General features: G+C 38.3%; 3 protein-coding genes across 4 annotated transcripts; 2 read left to right on the top strand and 1 right to left on the bottom strand.

The window, feature by feature from the left end:
• The first annotated feature begins 777 nt into the window (after nt 1-777).
• Nucleotides 778-3,731, top strand: LOC127263640 (ACT domain-containing protein ACR4-like). Of its 2 annotated transcripts, none has more exons than XM_051292753.1 (7): nt 778-1,252; nt 1,734-1,806; nt 1,898-1,943; nt 2,024-2,138; nt 2,250-2,317; nt 2,415-3,122; nt 3,215-3,731. In XM_051292753.1, exons 1-7 carry the CDS (start codon nt 1,249-1,251, stop codon nt 3,554-3,556), a joined length of 1,356 nt encoding a protein of 451 aa, XP_051148710.1. In that variant the 5' UTR covers nt 778-1,248; the 3' UTR covers nt 3,557-3,731. The 2 variants fall into 2 exon arrangements, with proteins under 2 accessions (XP_051148710.1, XP_051148711.1); XM_051292754.1 differs by having other exon boundaries at nt 778-1,285.
• Nucleotides 3,648-5,725, bottom strand: LOC127263639 (cytochrome P450 CYP749A22-like). The gene is made up of 4 exons (XM_051292751.1): nt 5,363-5,725; nt 5,033-5,256; nt 4,672-4,892; nt 3,648-4,589 (listed from the first exon to the last, which is right to left on the bottom strand). The coding sequence occupies exons 1-4, from the start codon at nt 5,631-5,633 to the stop codon at nt 3,782-3,784; spliced, it is 1,524 nt and encodes a 507-aa protein (XP_051148708.1). The 5' UTR covers nt 5,634-5,725; the 3' UTR covers nt 3,648-3,781.
• A 9,444-nt stretch (nt 5,726-15,169) lies between these two features.
• LOC127263531 (cytochrome P450 CYP749A22-like) lies at nt 15,170-17,446 on the top strand. The gene is made up of 5 exons (XM_051292610.1): nt 15,170-15,729; nt 15,796-16,019; nt 16,116-16,348; nt 16,562-16,922; nt 17,010-17,446. The coding sequence occupies exons 1-5, from the start codon at nt 15,453-15,455 to the stop codon at nt 17,439-17,441; spliced, it is 1,527 nt and encodes a 508-aa protein (XP_051148567.1). The 5' UTR covers nt 15,170-15,452; the 3' UTR covers nt 17,442-17,446.
• Nucleotides 17,447-17,459: the final 13 nt, after the last annotated feature.

Genomic DNA, 17,459 nt, shown 5'->3' with positions numbered 1-17,459 from the left:
TCTTCTTTATATTCATATTTATAATTATTTTGGCAATTCATCTAGATTTTTCCATTATATTTTCCTTTCAACATTTATTCTCTTCACATTTGAATTTTCATTTTTTTATTCAAAAGATTCAATATGATTCCGAATACTATTTTTAAAAAAATAGAATGAATGGGTGTGTTTGTTCGGGGGTTTGAATTTTAAGTTGGGATTTGAATAGTAAAAATTTTGAATTTGAATAGTTGTATGATGTGATATAAATAGGTATTGATGTGATTTTTTTAATGTAAAATTGATTTTTAGTATAATATAAAAAATAAAAATAAGTGTTTGATTCGATGTTTTGGGAGAAAAAAATGGGATGAATAATGAAAATCCAATCCAATTCCTCAAACAAACACGCCCTTAGATAAGTTTATTATTATTATTATTATTATTATTATTATTATTTCTTCAGATATTGTATGATATATATAGTTCGTCTATTTCTACTTGACTGGTCGAGTCTACTTTGCATGTAGAGCCTAATTTATAGGTTAATTAGACCAATATTATGTTGAAATAATAATTCTAATTATTACTAATGAAAATTAAGACTCTCGAACGAATTCAATCCTCACCGTTAATTCATAATTAACGGTCATGATTGATCCACCAGAACCTGAACCCAACCTCAACCCGCAAGACTGTCCATCTCTAGTTAATTTAGGGGCAGAGTAAGAGATAAACGAAGCAACGCCAGATTATTACAGTCCAATCAACAAACCGAATCGCCACGTTAAAATGTGAAAGCCGTTAGGGCAATCGGTGTCTTCCCTTAAACCTTGGAGGCTCACACCGACGCAGGCCCCACCAAGAGGGCGGCGGGGCTTCTCCCGATGTCGATCCGATCCGATCCGATCCGATCAAATTCATCTTTGTCTGTCTCTATCTTTCTCTCGCAAGTGTAATATTCAAATCCCCGTTCCCATTCCCACCCATTCCCCCATTTCTGACCACCTCCCTTTCAAGATAACGACAACCTACGGAGACGAAAGCCCTCGATTTTCCATGGGCGGCTGAAAATTGGAAACCCTCTTTGCCATAAAAGCTGCTGTATGTATGTATGTATGTATGTCTGAGTGTTTTGTAAGTGCCTGCCTATTGGCTATTGGCTATTGGCTATTGGCTATTGTCAAAGATCAGTTTCTGCTTTCCAATTGAGATTATTGTGGCTGCGTTTTGGGAATCGCTGCAAGAATTGGTGAAAGGGATTTTGTGATGGGTGCGCATCGATCTTTCGTTTTTTCATCTCTGTGTAATTTCTTTATCCATCGTCTTCCTCGTTCTGGGGGGTTTCTTTTTCTTGCCCTAGTTTTTTATTTTTGTTCTTTTAAATTCCCAATTGGGTTTGATTTTCCATTAATTGTTGATCATGTTTTTGGGTTTCTTTTGAGTTCGGCTTGTTCATTTTTCACGTGTGTTTCTTTATTTAAATTTGTTGCTGTCTCCAGCCTGGGATCGTTTTTGATGAAAATATACCCCACCTGCATAGAAATGGGAAAAATTGATCTTTCTAAGTATGCATATCCGAGGATTATTTTAGAAGATTTTCTAGTAGCTTTCCAAATCTTGTGATTATTTTTAGAAGATTTTGTATTAGTTCCCCAAATCTTGTGATTGTTCTTGCCCAAATTTGCTATCGTTTTTTATTGCTTTCCTATTTCATTAATCTCTATACGAAATTGCCACTCGCTGTTCTTCAGAGGCCTCGGTCAGTTTTTCTCACAACATGGAAGACGAATACGAGAAGTTTGTAAGGAGAATGAACCCTCCAATGTACGTACACAATATATATATACACACAGATTCCAGTATAGGAAGTGATTAGAACATCATCGTTTAATCCGAAAAATCTTCTGTATTGCAGAGTCGTAATTGACAATGAATCTTGCAGAAATGCAACCGTTATTCAGGTGGGTGTTGGAGTGATCCTTTGTTGAGCTTTCGAATTCTGTGTTGTTCAAGGTTTCATTTCATATGCTTTTTATTGCAGGTCGACAGTTCTTACAAACATGGAGCTTTGTTGGAAGTCGTACAGCTCCTCACGGATCTCAATCTTATTATAACCAAAGCGTATATCTGTTCCGACGCTGGTTGGTTTATGGATGGTACTGAATCTCTAATATTTTTTAGATTCTAGGCATAATTGTTCGATCCCCTGCTGTCCTAATTGTGCGATAACTTGTTCTAATTCATCCTCTGTTTCTCGTTTTCGACAGTATTTAATGTAATTGATCATAATCGAAACAAAGTAACCGATGAAAGGATTCTAGATTACATCAAGAAGGTGTGTTCTGTGTACATTCGGAAAATTCAGACAGTTTTGGTGTCTTGGATCTACAAACATTTGATTACATTTTTTTTTATCGTTGTTTCAATTTTAGTCGCTTGGTCCCGACTCGTATTTCGCATCTTCGATGAGGAGGTCGGTCGGGGTGACATCAGGGACAGACTATACCTCGATTGAGTTGATCGGAACTGATCGTCCGGGGCTGCTGTCCGAGGTGAGTGCTGTCCTAACCCATCTCAAATGCAACGTGGCTAACGCTGAGGTCTGGACACACAACACTCGCGCGGCGGCTGTAATGCAAGTGAAGGACGAGGAGACTGGCGGCGCAATCTCTGACCCCGACAGGCTGGCGCTGATTAAGCGCCTGCTGTGCAATGTCCTAAGCGGCAGCAACAAGTCCCGGGAGGCGAAGACCGCCGTCTCTCATGGAGAAACTCACACCGAGAGGAGGCTTCACCAGATGATGTTCGACGATCGCGATTACGAAGGAATGGATGGTGCGGATTCGTTGGATGAGAAAGAACGGCCGCAAGTGAACGTCGTGGATTGGCACGAGAAGGACTACTCGGTGGTGACGGTCCGGTGTAAGGACAGGCCGAAGCTTCTGTTCGACATCGTCTGCACTTTGACGGATATGCAGTACGTCGTTTTCCACGGGAGTATCGACGCCGAGGGATCCGAATCCGAAGCTTACCAGGAGTATTGCATAAGGCATGTCGACGGATTCCCTGTGAAATCGGATGCCGAGCGACAGCGGGTTATTCAATGTCTTGAAGCTGCGATAGAACGACGAGTGTCGCAAGTAAGGACGGAAAAAAAAATCTTATTTTTTCGCGATCGATTAATCCTTATCTTACATGAGTTTTGACTGTTTTTTTCCTCGTTCTCTTACAGGGATTGAAGCTCGAGCTCTGCACGGCGGACAGATTCGGGCTATTATCTGATGTGACCAGAATTTTCCGTGAGAACAGCCTGACCGTAACGCGGGCAGAAGTGACGACAAGATCGGGCAAGGCAGTGAACACTTTCTATGTCCGGGATGCGTCAGGATACCCGATTGATCCGAAGATCATAGATTCGATACGAAAGACAATCGGGCAGACAATACTCCGCGTAAAAGGTTGTCCCGAGGAGCCAAACCAAGTCTCGCAGGAATCTCCGACAAGATTCCTCTTCGGCGCCTTCTTTAAGTCCAAATCACTCTGCGGATTCAGCTCTGTAAGAACATACACTTGAAGCCTGAATCGGTACGCGCTCTCTATCTTGTACATTCCGATCCTGTGTAGATAAAACGCATCGTATAATCGCTATAGTTTGTATAGAATCATTGCACAGAGATTGGTTCCACGGTCTAAATTGTGTAGTCGATGCGACAAGGTAGTTCTGTCTGAAACATTACATAGCTTGTACAGATTCATGAACTCTCGGAGTCTCGATTATTACAGCGAAAACAGTAATCTTTCATAATGTCTGGAGCAATATTTGAACTCCACGGCTAGGCTGTGTTGTAAGAACTATGTCCGGTGCGTGGACATAGTTCGGCGATAGTGTGAACTTGTAGCGCTGAAGGATCATCGAGAGCGCGATCTTCGCCTCATTAATGGCGAAGTTCATGCCTACGCACATTCGAGGTCCGAACCCGAATCCTAGGAAAGCTGTAGGAATTCCGTCGGTGGCTTTTGCCAGCCCTTTGGTGAATCTCTCCGGTCTGAAAAGATGCGCATCTTTCCCCCATAAGTCGGGATTCTGGTGAAGCGCCTGAACGGGTATGTTTATAAGCATGTCTGCCGGGAATTCAAACTTCCCGAGCTTTACTTTTCTTTCGATTCTTCGTTGAATTGACGATACGGGACCGTAGAGCCTGAGGCTTTCGTATAAGATCATGTTTACAATCTTTAATTTTGCGACGCCGTCGGAGGTGGGTTTGTCCCGACCGAAAATTCCGACGACTTCTTGCCGGGCCTTCTCTTGCCAATTGGTGTCGATTGCGAGAAGAAGTGTGGTCCAGGACAATAATGCGCTCGTCGTGTCTTGTCCCGTGAAGTAGAATGTCTTGCATTCATCGACGATGTCTTCTGCCGATATACTGCGGCTCTGATCGCCGTCATGGTGGGCTTTCAGGAGCGATCCCAAGAAATCGCTACCGAAACTCGTCGACTCGCCGGACTTCATTTCGTTTTCCCGCTTTTCGACGATTTTCATCACTGCGCTGTGGAGTAGCTGCTTGATTCGATCTGCTTCTATTTCATCCTTAGTTTTTACAAAATGTCTGCGGACAGAAAGTTACGGGTAATCAAAATGGGATATATGTAGCTGAATTATGTAAGAAACGGAGGTGAATTGGCAAGAACCTGATCGTTAATGTGTTTCTGGAAATGATCATTCCCAGCTTCGTCAGCAAATCGAAGATCATCCTACCTTCGATGTAACTGCTTCCGAAAGCTGTCCTGGAAATCACCTCGGATGTAAGAGACTTGAATTCGCCGGAGACGTCGATCTCCTCGCCGGCGGCGCGATTCTGCCATTTCTCGAGCATACTTTCGACGCTGGCAACCATTACAGTGAACATATCCTGGCATCAATCAATCAATCAATTTTATGTCCTGATTATCCACTCATTATCACGTTCTTGGATAATTCATTCATTACAGTTGAAACCATTGTCTGAATCATCTGCTATATATATATATATATATATGTATGTATATGTACCTTGAGGCAATCGCCATGGAAGGCATGGTTGGCGAGCTTCCTAACCCTAATCCATTTATCACCTTCTGCAACAACAAGCCCATCTCCCAACAATTTCTTCAGGAAATATCTGGTTCTGGTTTTGGGATATGCACCATCTTTGTTTGTAAGGATTTCTCTGATCAAATCAGGATCAGAGACCACAATTTGGGGCTGAGTGCCAAACCAGTTGAGGAAAACACTCCCTGACATAAATCCGGTTAGTAATTAACAATCGCCATTGTAGAATCAATTAAGGTGTTATTCATGGCCCCGAAAATTTATAAAAAAAAAATATAAAAAAATTGGTACCATATAATTGAATCCAAGCGTGAAGGTGAGGTAAGGTTTTGGGAAAGATGTCGTGAGACAAATCCATGGTTGACTTTCTTGCTTGGTCCTTCATCTCCATGGCCTCTTTGTTGGTGCCATGGAAGAGCCTGTAAGATGGACCTCGGATTCCTTGAAGCTTCATTGCACGCTGGAACTGACGTGGGCCCCACCAGAACTTGTACAGAAAGGCCAGGGAAGACGACAGCAACACTAATATTAGCAGCAGCAGCATCAGATGAACAGCACCCATGGCGATCTGATCAGTTTCACGGAGAGAGAGAGAGAGATTATTTATATCAAAATGAGAATTAAGATTTAAGCAGGAAGGTTTTTTCAATCAATAGGTGCAAGTAAAAGTCAAAGCAAGAGTTATCAAACTGGTATTTTCTACCCACTGTAATAGTGACCACACGGATCGTTCAGTCACCAATGCATCAATAATTTCTGTGGTACAGAGAATTATGTCTAAAATATAAAATATATTAAATATTTGATTTTTTTTTTCATAAAAAAAAAAATTGTATTTTTTATTATTATTTTAAGATTAGTAATTTAAAGATAGTGTTTAAAGAACATGATAATGATAATAATATTATATTTAATAAAATATTTTCCCATAAATTGAACTTCTTCCGTCCTATATATCGTGTCTGTTAGTATTTTTGGAGGGGTGCAATTAGTAGATAATTAAAAATATATTAGTGAAAATAATTATTTTATAATATAAATAATTATAAATTAAAATTAAAATAACTAATTAGTTTAATTAAAATTAAAAAAATAAATTAAAAGGTTTAAAATGAGAGTAAAGTGTGTAATCATTTCCAAAAAAAAAAATAACTTGAAATGTAGGACGAACAGAAACGCCAACGTGAACATGGTACGCGGAGAGAGTAACTTCTTTAATAAAAAAAAAAATATCATTTTCCACATAATGTATTTTTGTACATGTGGATAGAAACAATGACGGAATCATATTTGCGGCTCTGGGGAAAAATTGTTATATTTATTTGTTTTATTATTTTTACCGTTTATTTTTAGTTTTAATCTATTTCGAGTCTGTTTTTTATTTGAATAACTATTCAGTTGTTTTTGTTTGTACAAAAAATAATATAAGAACTTTCTTGTCGATTCATTTCTATCAACTTGATGTAATCTTAACTTTTTCAGTTTTTATTATCACTAGAATGTGATTGTGAATAAAAATAAAAAATAAACGGAACAATATTTAAGATAAAATATTTTATTTTTTATATAATATATTTATAAATACAAATATTAATATTATTATAAATTAAAATAATAATAATAATATGAAGTTATGCAGCATATTAATCCTAAATTTGAGGGCAAATTTGATTACTAAATAAAAAAAAAAAAAAAAAATTATACTTCAAAAAAATTGGGAAGAGCTTAGAGGGTCAGGTGACCCCCAAACCCAGTGTAGATCCGTCACTTGATAGAAATATACCATGCATAGTGGCAATTGTCAATTAGGTTAGATTTTAGAAATTTACGGTCAATACACTTTCGCTCATTTGATACTATTTATTTTTTCAAAAAATATCACATCAAATACACTTTTTCTCTCACGAAATATCAAATTAAATACTTATTTTTTAGTTTTTCCAAACTTCCAAATTTCCAAAAACCTAAAATTCATATCTAAACAAACCCTTAGTTTTAGATTTTTTATATTTAGATTTGTTGAGTTTAGATTTATGGTGTATTTGTTTGGGAGTTTGAATTTTGAGTTGGGATTTAAATAGTAAAAATTTTGAATTGATATAATTGTGCGATGTAATATAAATAGGTGTTAATGCGATATTTTTAATGTAAAATTGATTTTTAGTATTATTGAGATATTTTAGATATTCAGATTTAGTATATTATATCTAGATTTGATCTTATTCATAGATTAGATTACTTAGATTTGAGTCTATCGAGTCTATTTTGTATGGCCAATATATAGGCTTCTTATTTTGACGATAATAAGACAATCTCATTATTTTCCCCCAAACTTTCTAACATGGTATCAGAGCATGGTTTTTCAAAACCAAAACCCTAGTCGTCGCCACCGCTGTTCGCCGTCCGTCGTCCGCCCTTCTCCGGTCGTCGTTTTTTTTTCGGTCGCCGCCTCCTGCTTTGTTCCCTACGTCGTGGTGTGGTTGGTTTTGTCATCGGAGTTGATCTCGTTTTGCGACTGCTACCTATTGCATTGTTCGATCTATTTTTTTTTTTGGGCTTTGATTTCGTGATACAGATATTTTTATACGTTTTTTTGTTATGGAGCGTATGGACGTTCATTTACCTATTACTACCATCTTGTCCGGCGATAATTATGATCTTTGAATGCAGTCTATGAAAAGTTTCTTGATTGGTAGGAAGTTATGGCGAATTGTCACTGGCGATATCCGACCACCTGTTTCTCCATCTCCTTTTGTGCATGTTGATCCCACCTCTCGGGACCATGAAGATTATGTTGCCAAATTGGAAGATTGGGATAGTAGAATCATCAGATTCTTACTTGGTTGCGTAATACTTCTGTACCTGCGATTCAGGTACAATTGACTCCTTTTGATACTGCATGGGATTTCCTCGCTGCTCGTTTTCAGACTACAGGTCTTGCTCATTATTATCAACTTTGGACCACGATGAGCTCCGCCCGATAGCAACCTGGTCAGTCTGTTAATGAATTTCTTGCTCAGGTTCAGCCTATTCGTTATCGTCTCCGGCAGTCACAAATTAGTCAGGACCATATTAACCTTATTCAGATCTTGATGGCCCTTCGACCTGAATATGAGCTGTTCGTGCCTCACTCCTACATCGACATCCATTGCCTACTCTTGATGCTGCCATTCAGGAGATTACTTTTGAGGAGACCCGTCTCCAATTGGCTAAGACACCGAATTCTGATTCTGCTTTAGCTGTGTCTCGCCAGTCCCGATCTGCTCGTACTAGATGTCGAGTTTGCAAATCTCCTGATCACACTTGGTCTACCTGTCCGAAGATTGAGTGCCACTCATGTCGTCTGCGTGGCCATATTGCTCCGGTCTGTCCCACAAGATCTCAACGTTCAGGTAGTTCTGCTCCTAGTCATTCCGGTAGCTTTGCTCCCAAACCTCGGGAGCCTAGTGAGTCTTCTTCGACTGCATTTTCTACGATTACGGCTGCTACTACTGATGAGACTCAGCATGCGCCTTACAATCCTCAGGACATAGAAACCATCATCAAACAGGTTATGCAAACCAATTCTGCTATGTCTACCACTCCAGGTACATCTACTTGGTATTTTATTCTGGTTGTTGTCACCATATGACCTCTAACCCTCGTAACTTGACCTATATGTCCCCTGTCTCCCATTTACCACCCATACATACTGCCAATGGTACTACCATGCATATTACCCACACCGGTCTTGCGTCCTCCACTTCCTTATATCTTCCTGATACATATTGCATCCCTGACTTAACCTTAAATCTTATCTCTATTGAGCAATTAGTTGAACAAGGTCTTACCGTTACATTTTTTCTGGTGGTGTGCAGGTTCAGGATTCTCAGACGGGTCAGCTTCTCGGGACGGGATGCAAAACGGGTCAGTTATTTGAGCTTGAGTCTCTTCATACCTCCTGCACCTTTAGAAAGTTATTTGAGTCTTTTAAGTGTGTCGATTGTCAACTTGGTAAACAACCCGTTCTTAGTTTTTCAGAAAGTTCATCTATTGCTACTGAACCTTTTTCTTTAGTCCATTTTGACATTTGGGGTCCTTCTCCTGTTGCTTCCGTTAGTGGTTTTCAGTATTATGTTATATTTATTGATGATTTTTCACGATTTACTTGGATTTATTTTTTGAAAAATCGTTCTGAATTACCTTCTATATATGCTCAGTTTGCTCAGATGATTCACACTCAATTCTCCCATCCTATTAAAGTCCTTCGTACTGATAATGCTTGTGAGTACAATACGTCATCATTTTCGCAGTTTTTATCTAGTCAGGGTACCTTGGTATAGCGTTCCTGTCCTTATACGTCCCAACAAAATGGGCGGGCAGAACGCAAACATCGTCATATTCTCGATACTGTTCGTGCCCTTCTTCTTTCTGCTAAGTGTCCTGATCTTTTTTGGGGGGAAGCAGCGTTAACTGCTGTTTACAGCATTAATTGGTTACCCTCGTCAGTCCTCCATGATGTCAGTCCCTTCGAGCGTCTATTTGGTCAGTCTCCTGATTATAGTTTATTCCATCCATTTGGTTGTGTGTGCTTTGTCCTCCTCCCTCCCCATGAGCGGACAAAGCTTCAACCTTGAGCTCGTTTATGTTTTTTTTTTGTTATGGCGACTAACACAAGGGTTATAGATGTTGGGATCCTATTTCTAATCGGTTGCGCATATCTCGTCATGTCACCTTTTGGGACCGCACATATTTCTCCACCTTATCCAAGTTTAGCACACCGTTTCACTCATCTTCTCCCTTCTTTTCGTCTTCTCTCTCTGATCTCTTCCTAAACACCTCTTCCTCTTCTTCACCACAGCTCATTGATCAATCTGTCTTGTCATCGTCTACTGGAGTTAATCCGTCTGCGCCTCCTGAGCCGACGCCTCTTGAGCCGACGTCTACTCCTACACCTCTCCCTACTTGTCGTCGCTCCACTTGTGTAAGTAAACCTCCTTCACACCTTAATGATTACCATTGTTACTCTGTCATTTTATCTCAACATGAACCTAGGTCCTTTCGTGAGGCGAATGCTGATCCATTATGGCAGCAAGCTATGACTGAAGAATTGCAGGCTCTGGAAAAGACTCACACTTGGGATTTAGTGGATTTGCCCTCAGGAAAAACCCCTATTGGGTGCAAGTGGATTTTTAAAATTAAGACACACTCGATGGTTCCATTGAGCGCTACAAGGCTCGTCTGGTGGCCAAAGGTTATTCCCAAGGGTATGGAATTGACTATGAGGAGACCTTTGCTCATGTTGCTCGTCTCACTACTGTTTGTTGTCTTCTTGCCGTTGCGGCTGTTCGTCAATGGTCCCTTCTTCAGTTAGATGTCAAGAATGCATTCCTCCATGGCACACTTTCTGAAGAAGTTTATATGACCCCTCCTCCAGGTTTCTTGTCTTCTGGAAAAGTTTGTCGCTTGCGCCGTGCTTTATATGGGTTGAAGCAGGCCCCTCGGGCTTGGTATGCCACATTCAGCGCTGCACTATTGGAGTTTGGTTTTACCACATGTGCTTACGAATCTGGTTTATTTCTTCGTTGTTCTTCATCAGGGATAGTTATACTCTTACTTTATGCAGACGATATGATCATCACCGGAGATGATGCATCTGGTATTTCTGATCTACAAGCATATCTTAGCCAGCAGTTTGAGATGAAGAGTTTGGGTCCCCTTCGTTACTTTTTGGGGCTTGAAGTCTCTGATTCTCCCGATGGTTTCTTTCTGTCCCAGGTTAAGTATGCCTCCGATCTTCTTGCTCGAGCTGGTCTCACAGACTGTCAGGTAGCATCTACACCACTTGCGTACGACGTTCGACTTACTCCTCATGATGGCTCTCTTCTTGATGATCCTACTCTTTATCGTCAACTTGTTGGGAATTTGATCTATTTGACTGTCACTCGACCAGATATCGCTCATGCAGTCCATATTGTAAGTCAGTTCATGGCAGCTCCGAGGACCTCTCACCACTCTGCCGTCTTACAGATTCTTCGTTATGTGAAAGGTACTTTTCTGCATGGCTTACAGTTCTCCTCTAACTCCTCTTTGACTCTCAGCGGTTATTCTGATGCTGATTGGGCTGGTGATCCCACCGATCGACGCTCGACCATTGGTTTCTGCTTCTTCCTGGGTGATTCTCTCATTTCTTGGCGCAGCAAGAAACAAACTTTAGTTTCTCGCTCAAGTGTCGAGTCAGAGTACCGTGCTCTTGCTGACTCTACTTCAGAACTTTTATGGCTTCGACGGCTACTCACTGACCTTTGTGCCCCTCAGCCATCTTCTACGGCTCTTCACTGTGATAGTCAGAGTGCTATGAAGATGGCCCATAATGATACCTTCCACGAGCGCACCAAGCATATTGAGCTTGACTGTCACTTTATTTGACAACATGTTGTCAATGGAGTAGTTCATCTCATTCCAGTATCTTCTGAAGATCAGACAACAGATATCTTTACCAAATCTCTTCTTCCAGGCCGTTTTCGATTACTTTTGGACAAACTCAAGTTGGTCTCTACTGCCCTATCTTGAGTTTGAGGGGGGATGTTGAGATATTTTAGATATTCAGATTTAGTAGATTTATATCTAGATTTGATCTTATTCATAGATTAGATTACTTAGATTTGAGTCTATCGAGTCTATTTTGTATGGCCTATATATAGGCTTCTTATTTTGACGATAATAAGACAATCTCATTATTTTCCCCAAACTTTCTAACAAGTATATTACAGAAAATAAAAAATAAGTATTTAATTTAATATTTTGATTAATCTGTTTTATTGATAAATAATATAAATCCTCGCAAATCTCCCAAGCAAACACACCCAGATCTAAAATCTCTAGACAAAAGTAAAAATCTCACATATCACGAAAAAACCACACACTTTGATCTGGATCTTCATTTTGTCACTGAACAAGATTATTGAAATTGCTTACGTAGCCATTACAGAAGAATAAATTGCGGATAAGATGACAAAAGGTCTTGTACGATACCATAGCACCAGTTAAATCTGTTGGAGTTGTTACGGTTTGTTGTAGTAGACATATAATTATGTATTTACACAATATATTCAAAAACAAAAAACAAAAAAAAAAATTAGAAATGGCAAAATACATGTCTGTTCTCAGCTTCCGCTGTTGATTTTTTCGTTTGAAGTTGACATATTGATAATAATAATTTTAAAATATTTAATTAATAAAACATCTAATGGGCGAACTCGATTATGAATCGGGTATTACAGGAGTATTCTATCTGACTAAGAGAGAAGCCCTAAATGCAGAAGGAGATAAGATTTGGAGATAAATTAGATGTTTTTGTATACATAGCTGTGTAAATTTCAGACAAAGTTGTGCATTTGGTCACTATTCAAGGATTAGATGCCAGATCACCGGTTATGTCCATATCAATGCTTTCCGTATGTTTATAAAAATTAATTAAGATTGTTTATAATGTAAGTAAAATTAATGATTTTTTTATATTAGAACTAAAATTGATAATTTTTTGTTTCATTGAGGTCTATTTTCAATATTTATGTCTTTTCCCAATTGATACTCCCTCCGTCCCTTAATAATCTATTTATTTTTCTATTTTGGTCTATTCAATAATAAAGTATCTATTTTTTTTAAGTAATTATACTATCTACCTAATATTATAAATAATCTTTCAATTTACAATATATTACGCAAATGTCATTACATTTATATCATACAATACTAATAGGATTAATTTAGTTTTTTTAATTTTATTTATACTTTATTTTAATACAATACTAATATTTTTAAAATTACGTGCAAAAATCAAATGAATATATAGATAGGGGACAGAGGGAGTATTATACTACAAATTTTCTGTTGTTTTGTGCTCAATACAGTTTCTTCCGTGCATAAAATGTGTAACGGACAAGAAGCAACAAATCGTAAATGCCTATACAACTCTTACAGATCTAACCTAAACTTGAACTCAAATTCAAACCCGAAGCTGACATATATCAAGATTTATGTTTTTATTTTAAAAAATTATAATAAAATCATCACAAATAAACGAATTTTACATAAATAATTTTTTTTAAAAAAAAAAATTGCAATGTTGAAAATTATTTTTGTCTTTAAAAGTCATTCATATATTATTATATTAATCATATCAAATCTAAATCCGGATCCGAATTGAGTGCATCCTTATCCTTGTAAACACTAATTAAACTCAATTCAAACCCGAATAAGATATATAATACCATACTCATACCTAATACTTGAATAATTGAATGAATCGAGTTCGAGTGTAGTCAAACCCAACAAATAGTAAAAATCATTATCGACTTGTTAAATAAGACTTGAGAAGTTTGAGAAATTTGAAAGGTAAATCGAAAGTTGAGAACTCCGCGAACGTGGTCAGTTATGAAAGTGATTTACTTCTTTTAAATATAAATCCGGTTGAGAATTCTAATTGGGTGATGGATTCTGCTGCCGATGTCCATATATGTAAAGATCAAATTTTATTTGATATTTTGCATACAAAGGGAGATTTTGGCTATATCAATATGAGGAATAAGATGAAGCAACGAATTGAAGACATTTGAAGAGTTCGCTTGAAGCTCTACAATGGTAATGTCAAAACGATTTTTAATATGAGTTATGTGCCTACTGTGGAGCTAATGTTATTTCATTGGCGAGTTGGCTTCACATGGACATTATATGTTGGCACTAAAAATCTATGCAAAATATAAAGGAATGACAACTTGATTGTGCAAGGGAGGAAAAAATAAAACATCTATTATCCAGATGGATGCGCCGTGTGAGCAATGTGAAGAGCAGCAATAATACGAAAAATCAGAAAATCGAAAAGAGAGTTTCTTTTTCTGACATGGTCGAAATATGTGAAACTATGGGAAGAGGAATGAGTTGTTGTGTAACTTCCTATGTTAAATAATTTAATATAATAAACAAACAAACAAACATCATTTCTCTAGCAATACATTGGTCAAAAAATTGACCGTAGTAACAACATTGGTAGATTGTCAGTCTAATCAAAAGTAAATTATTTTGTGTGTTGATCGTTCTTTCCGTTATATATTTTATTCTTTTTGAATGAGACTTCTAAATACCATAAAAGTTTTATAATTATACCTTATCTCATTGGCTGCTTGTTATATCTTAATTTTTTCCGCTTTTTGCGATACACCAATTAAGCCAATTCATGTCACAATTTTGGATTGCACTACTCTATCGACCCTCCCCAGAATGTTACGGCCTTTGCAGATGCTGATTAAGGCACATATTTTGATAGTCATAAGTACTTTCTATTGCGGAATCTGAATACCGCAGTATGAATTTGTACAGTTATCTTACATATTTCATGTCTCGAAGCTCGACAACCAAGGAGTTTTTCACATTCCAGAAAACTCCATGTTTCACGATCGGACCAAACAAATCGACATTGCTTGCCATTTCATCAGACATTATTACGACATCAAATACCCGTTCCTGTCTTTACGCGCAATAGTGATCAGTTAACCGACATCCTCGTGAAACCTCTTCATGGCACGACTTTCTTCCAGCTAGCTGATTGCAAAGGATGTAGTTACAAAAAGTTCCCAGAAGTCGAAGGTTGAAGATGACTCTCAAGGCCGTTAGTTTATTATTTTTCGTTGGGCCATTTAATTTAATTTGGTCTGGCCCATTTCCTTATTTTAGGCAGTTTGTTTTTTGTTTTCGGTTGTATATAATTTGTACCTTCATTTCATCGGTTGAAAAGTAAAATCATCAGAACCCACTGTTATCCTAATCTTTGGGGGTGATTCTTATGCTCAGAGACTCATTGTTTGTAATATGATCCCAAAATTAATACTAATATTTAAACATATTTTTGAACTATTGAAAAAATAATAGAGAATTTAATTAAAAAATATTTATTTAATTTGAAATTAATAAAAAGACAGGCTCATTACATACCGTGCACACTATGTATATTAATATAATAAAAATTCATCGCATGAACAAAGAAGACATACTAAATCACATCAATACACACGAGCACACAGTATTATTACAAATTTTAAAATATTATATCTTTAGGCATTCAGCATAATTCAGTAATGATTCAATCAGCATCGGCATCCGATGGCACAAATACTCCATACGAATAATATAGAAACTTAACATTACCATCAAGTGCCACTATTTCGATTATATTATATATCAGAACCTTTCGACTCTTACCAATTATTGTCTAGTGAGACCATCACGGGTGGGTTTGGTTCTATGGTCCCAATGGGTCACAAGATTTGTTTATTCAGTACCTGCTTAATTATAAGATGTCTGCCATGACTCGTCGTGGACTTCCACAGCACTCTGTTGAATTGAAATGGCGATATTGCTCCTCCTCCTCCTCAGCCTTCCGATCATCTGTCTCCTGTTACTCGCCCTCGGATCACTAAAGAAACTATGGCTGGATGTGATCCGCGTGCAGGCCGCGATGAATTCGCAAGGCGTCAACGGGCCTTCTTACAGATTCCTGCACGGGAACACAAAGGAGATCGTCAGCATGAGAAGAGAGAGCACGGCGAAAGCCATGGATGGCATATCGCACGACATATTTCCCCGAATCCAGCCTCACTTGCACACATGGACCCGACTCTATGGTGAGCCGACTCATTGCATCCATCCTTTTCGATCTTGTCTCCATTGCTAAGATTATTTTCTCGTAGGCACAATCTTCCTCTTCTGGTATGGTTCGACCCCTGAACTGGTCACCACAGAAGCAGACCTTATTAAAGAAGTTTTAACCAACAGGGATGGCCACTACACTAAATTAGTTCTCCAAGGATACAGTAAGAAGCTATTAGGAGACGGGCTCTCATCGTCAGAAGGTAAAAAGTGGATGAAGATGCGGAAAATCGCAGACAGCTTCTTCAATGGAAAGAGTCTCAAGGTAGGATCCGCCGCCCTGTCATTTAAAAAAATACATCAGATCACTTGAAACAAAGCCTAAATTAAAATTTTAGAGGTACAAATGTTTTGTGAACAGAGTATGATTCCTGAAATGGTGGCGAGTGTGGAGACAATGCTTGAGAAATGGAAGGAGTATGAAGATAAAGAGATTGAGGTTTTGGAAGAGTTTAGAATCCTAACATCGGAAATAATTTCCAGGACAGCTTTTGGCAGCAGTTACACAGAAGGGAAGAACATATTTGACATGTTGATGCAGCTCACACTGATCCTCACAAGAAATCATAACAAAATCAGGTTTCCCGGTATCAGGTATTCTCCAACTAGCTCACACTATAACCTAATTCTGCCTACACACTATGATTCAGTTGTATATTCAAAATGAGATAATCGAGAAGCAACTGCGTCCGGGTTCTAACAAGAAACCAATTCATAATTCATATCAGTGGTTTAGATCTCACTATCAAGAAACTTACTTCAGCAATAACAGTGTTCCATACTGGGCATCATTTTCAACTCTTGCAGCCGATTCCTGCCAGATAAAGACGAAATAGAATCAGACAAGCTTCAACAAGGAATCCGAGATCGCATTTTTCAGATGATAAAGAAGAAAGAAACAGAACAAGGAAGCAGACCTGATTTTCTGGGGAAGCTTTTGGAAGTAAATCGAGACACAGAGGAAAGCATGAAAATATCAGTGGAAGATATAGTCGACGAATGCAAGACATTCTATTTTGCTGGGCATGAAACATTAACTTCGTTACTCAGCTGGACAATTCTTCTGCTTTCAGTCCATCAAGAATGGCAAGAAAGAGCAAGGAAAGAGGTGACTGAACTGTTTGCAGGCCAGAAACCTGATCCAGAAGGAATTTCGAGGATGAAAATTGTGAGAACTGATCCCCCCAAAATCAAATTTCTTTAACCACACAATTTTACTCATCTCAACATATTCTGTGCTTCGGATTCCATGCAGATGAACCTGATCATTCAAGAATCGCTGAGATTATATCCACCAATTCCTGAAATTAAAAGAAGAGTTGATAAGCAAACAAAACTTGGGAAATTATCACTAATTCCTGAAACTAAGATTGGTATCTCACAATTGGCAATTCATCATGATCCCAAAATTTGGGGAGCAGAAGCTCACCTTTTCAGACCAGAGCGATTCAAAGAAGCGGTTGTGAAGGCCTGCAATGGAAACGCAGCTGCATTCATTCCATTTGGGTTCGGGCCTAGGATCTGTGTTGGCTTGAACTTTGCAACTGCAGAGACAAAAATTGCAGTTTCCATGATTCTCTTGCGCTACAAACTGATCGTGTCAACAACTTACATCCACTCTCCAATACAGGCTTTCACAATTCGTCCGCAGCATGGCATTCCAGTTATCCTCCAGAGAATTAAATAGCAGGAAAAGACAAACAGT

Source organism: Andrographis paniculata, unplaced genomic scaffold (assembly GCF_009805555.1).
Source record: "Andrographis paniculata isolate CXL003 unplaced genomic scaffold, ASM980555v1 Contig69END, whole genome shotgun sequence".
NCBI classification, from domain to species: Eukaryota; Viridiplantae; Streptophyta; class Magnoliopsida; order Lamiales; family Acanthaceae; genus Andrographis; species Andrographis paniculata.
The sequence above is the reverse complement of the archived record's forward strand: the minus strand, read 5'-3'. Positions and strand labels throughout refer to the sequence as shown.

Coding starts and splice junctions, on each gene's coding strand:
- LOC127263640 (XM_051292753.1), top strand. Junction 2,318..2,414: donor TTCTAGATTACATCAAGAAG/GTGTGTTCTGTG, acceptor TTTCAATTTTAG/TCGCTTGGTCCCGACTCGTA. Junction 3,123..3,214: donor TAGAACGACGAGTGTCGCAA/GTAAGGACGGAA, acceptor GTTCTCTTACAG/GGATTGAAGCTCGAGCTCTG.
- LOC127263639 (XM_051292751.1), bottom strand. CDS start 5,633: ATGGGTGCTGTTCATCTGATGCTGCTGCTGCTAATATTAGTGTTGCTG. Junction 4,893..5,032: donor TCCATGGCGATTGCCTCAAG/GTACATATACAT, acceptor GATTGATGCCAG/GATATGTTCACTGTAATGGT. Junction 4,590..4,671: donor AGAAACACATTAACGATCAG/GTTCTTGCCAAT, acceptor TTCTGTCCGCAG/ACATTTTGTAAAAACTAAGG.
- LOC127263531 (XM_051292610.1), top strand. CDS start 15,453: ATGGCGATATTGCTCCTCCTCCTCCTCAGCCTTCCGATCATCTGTCTC. Junction 15,730..15,795: donor CACATGGACCCGACTCTATG/GTGAGCCGACTC, acceptor ATTTTCTCGTAG/GCACAATCTTCCTCTTCTGG. Junction 16,923..17,009: donor GAATTTCGAGGATGAAAATT/GTGAGAACTGAT, acceptor GATTCCATGCAG/ATGAACCTGATCATTCAAGA.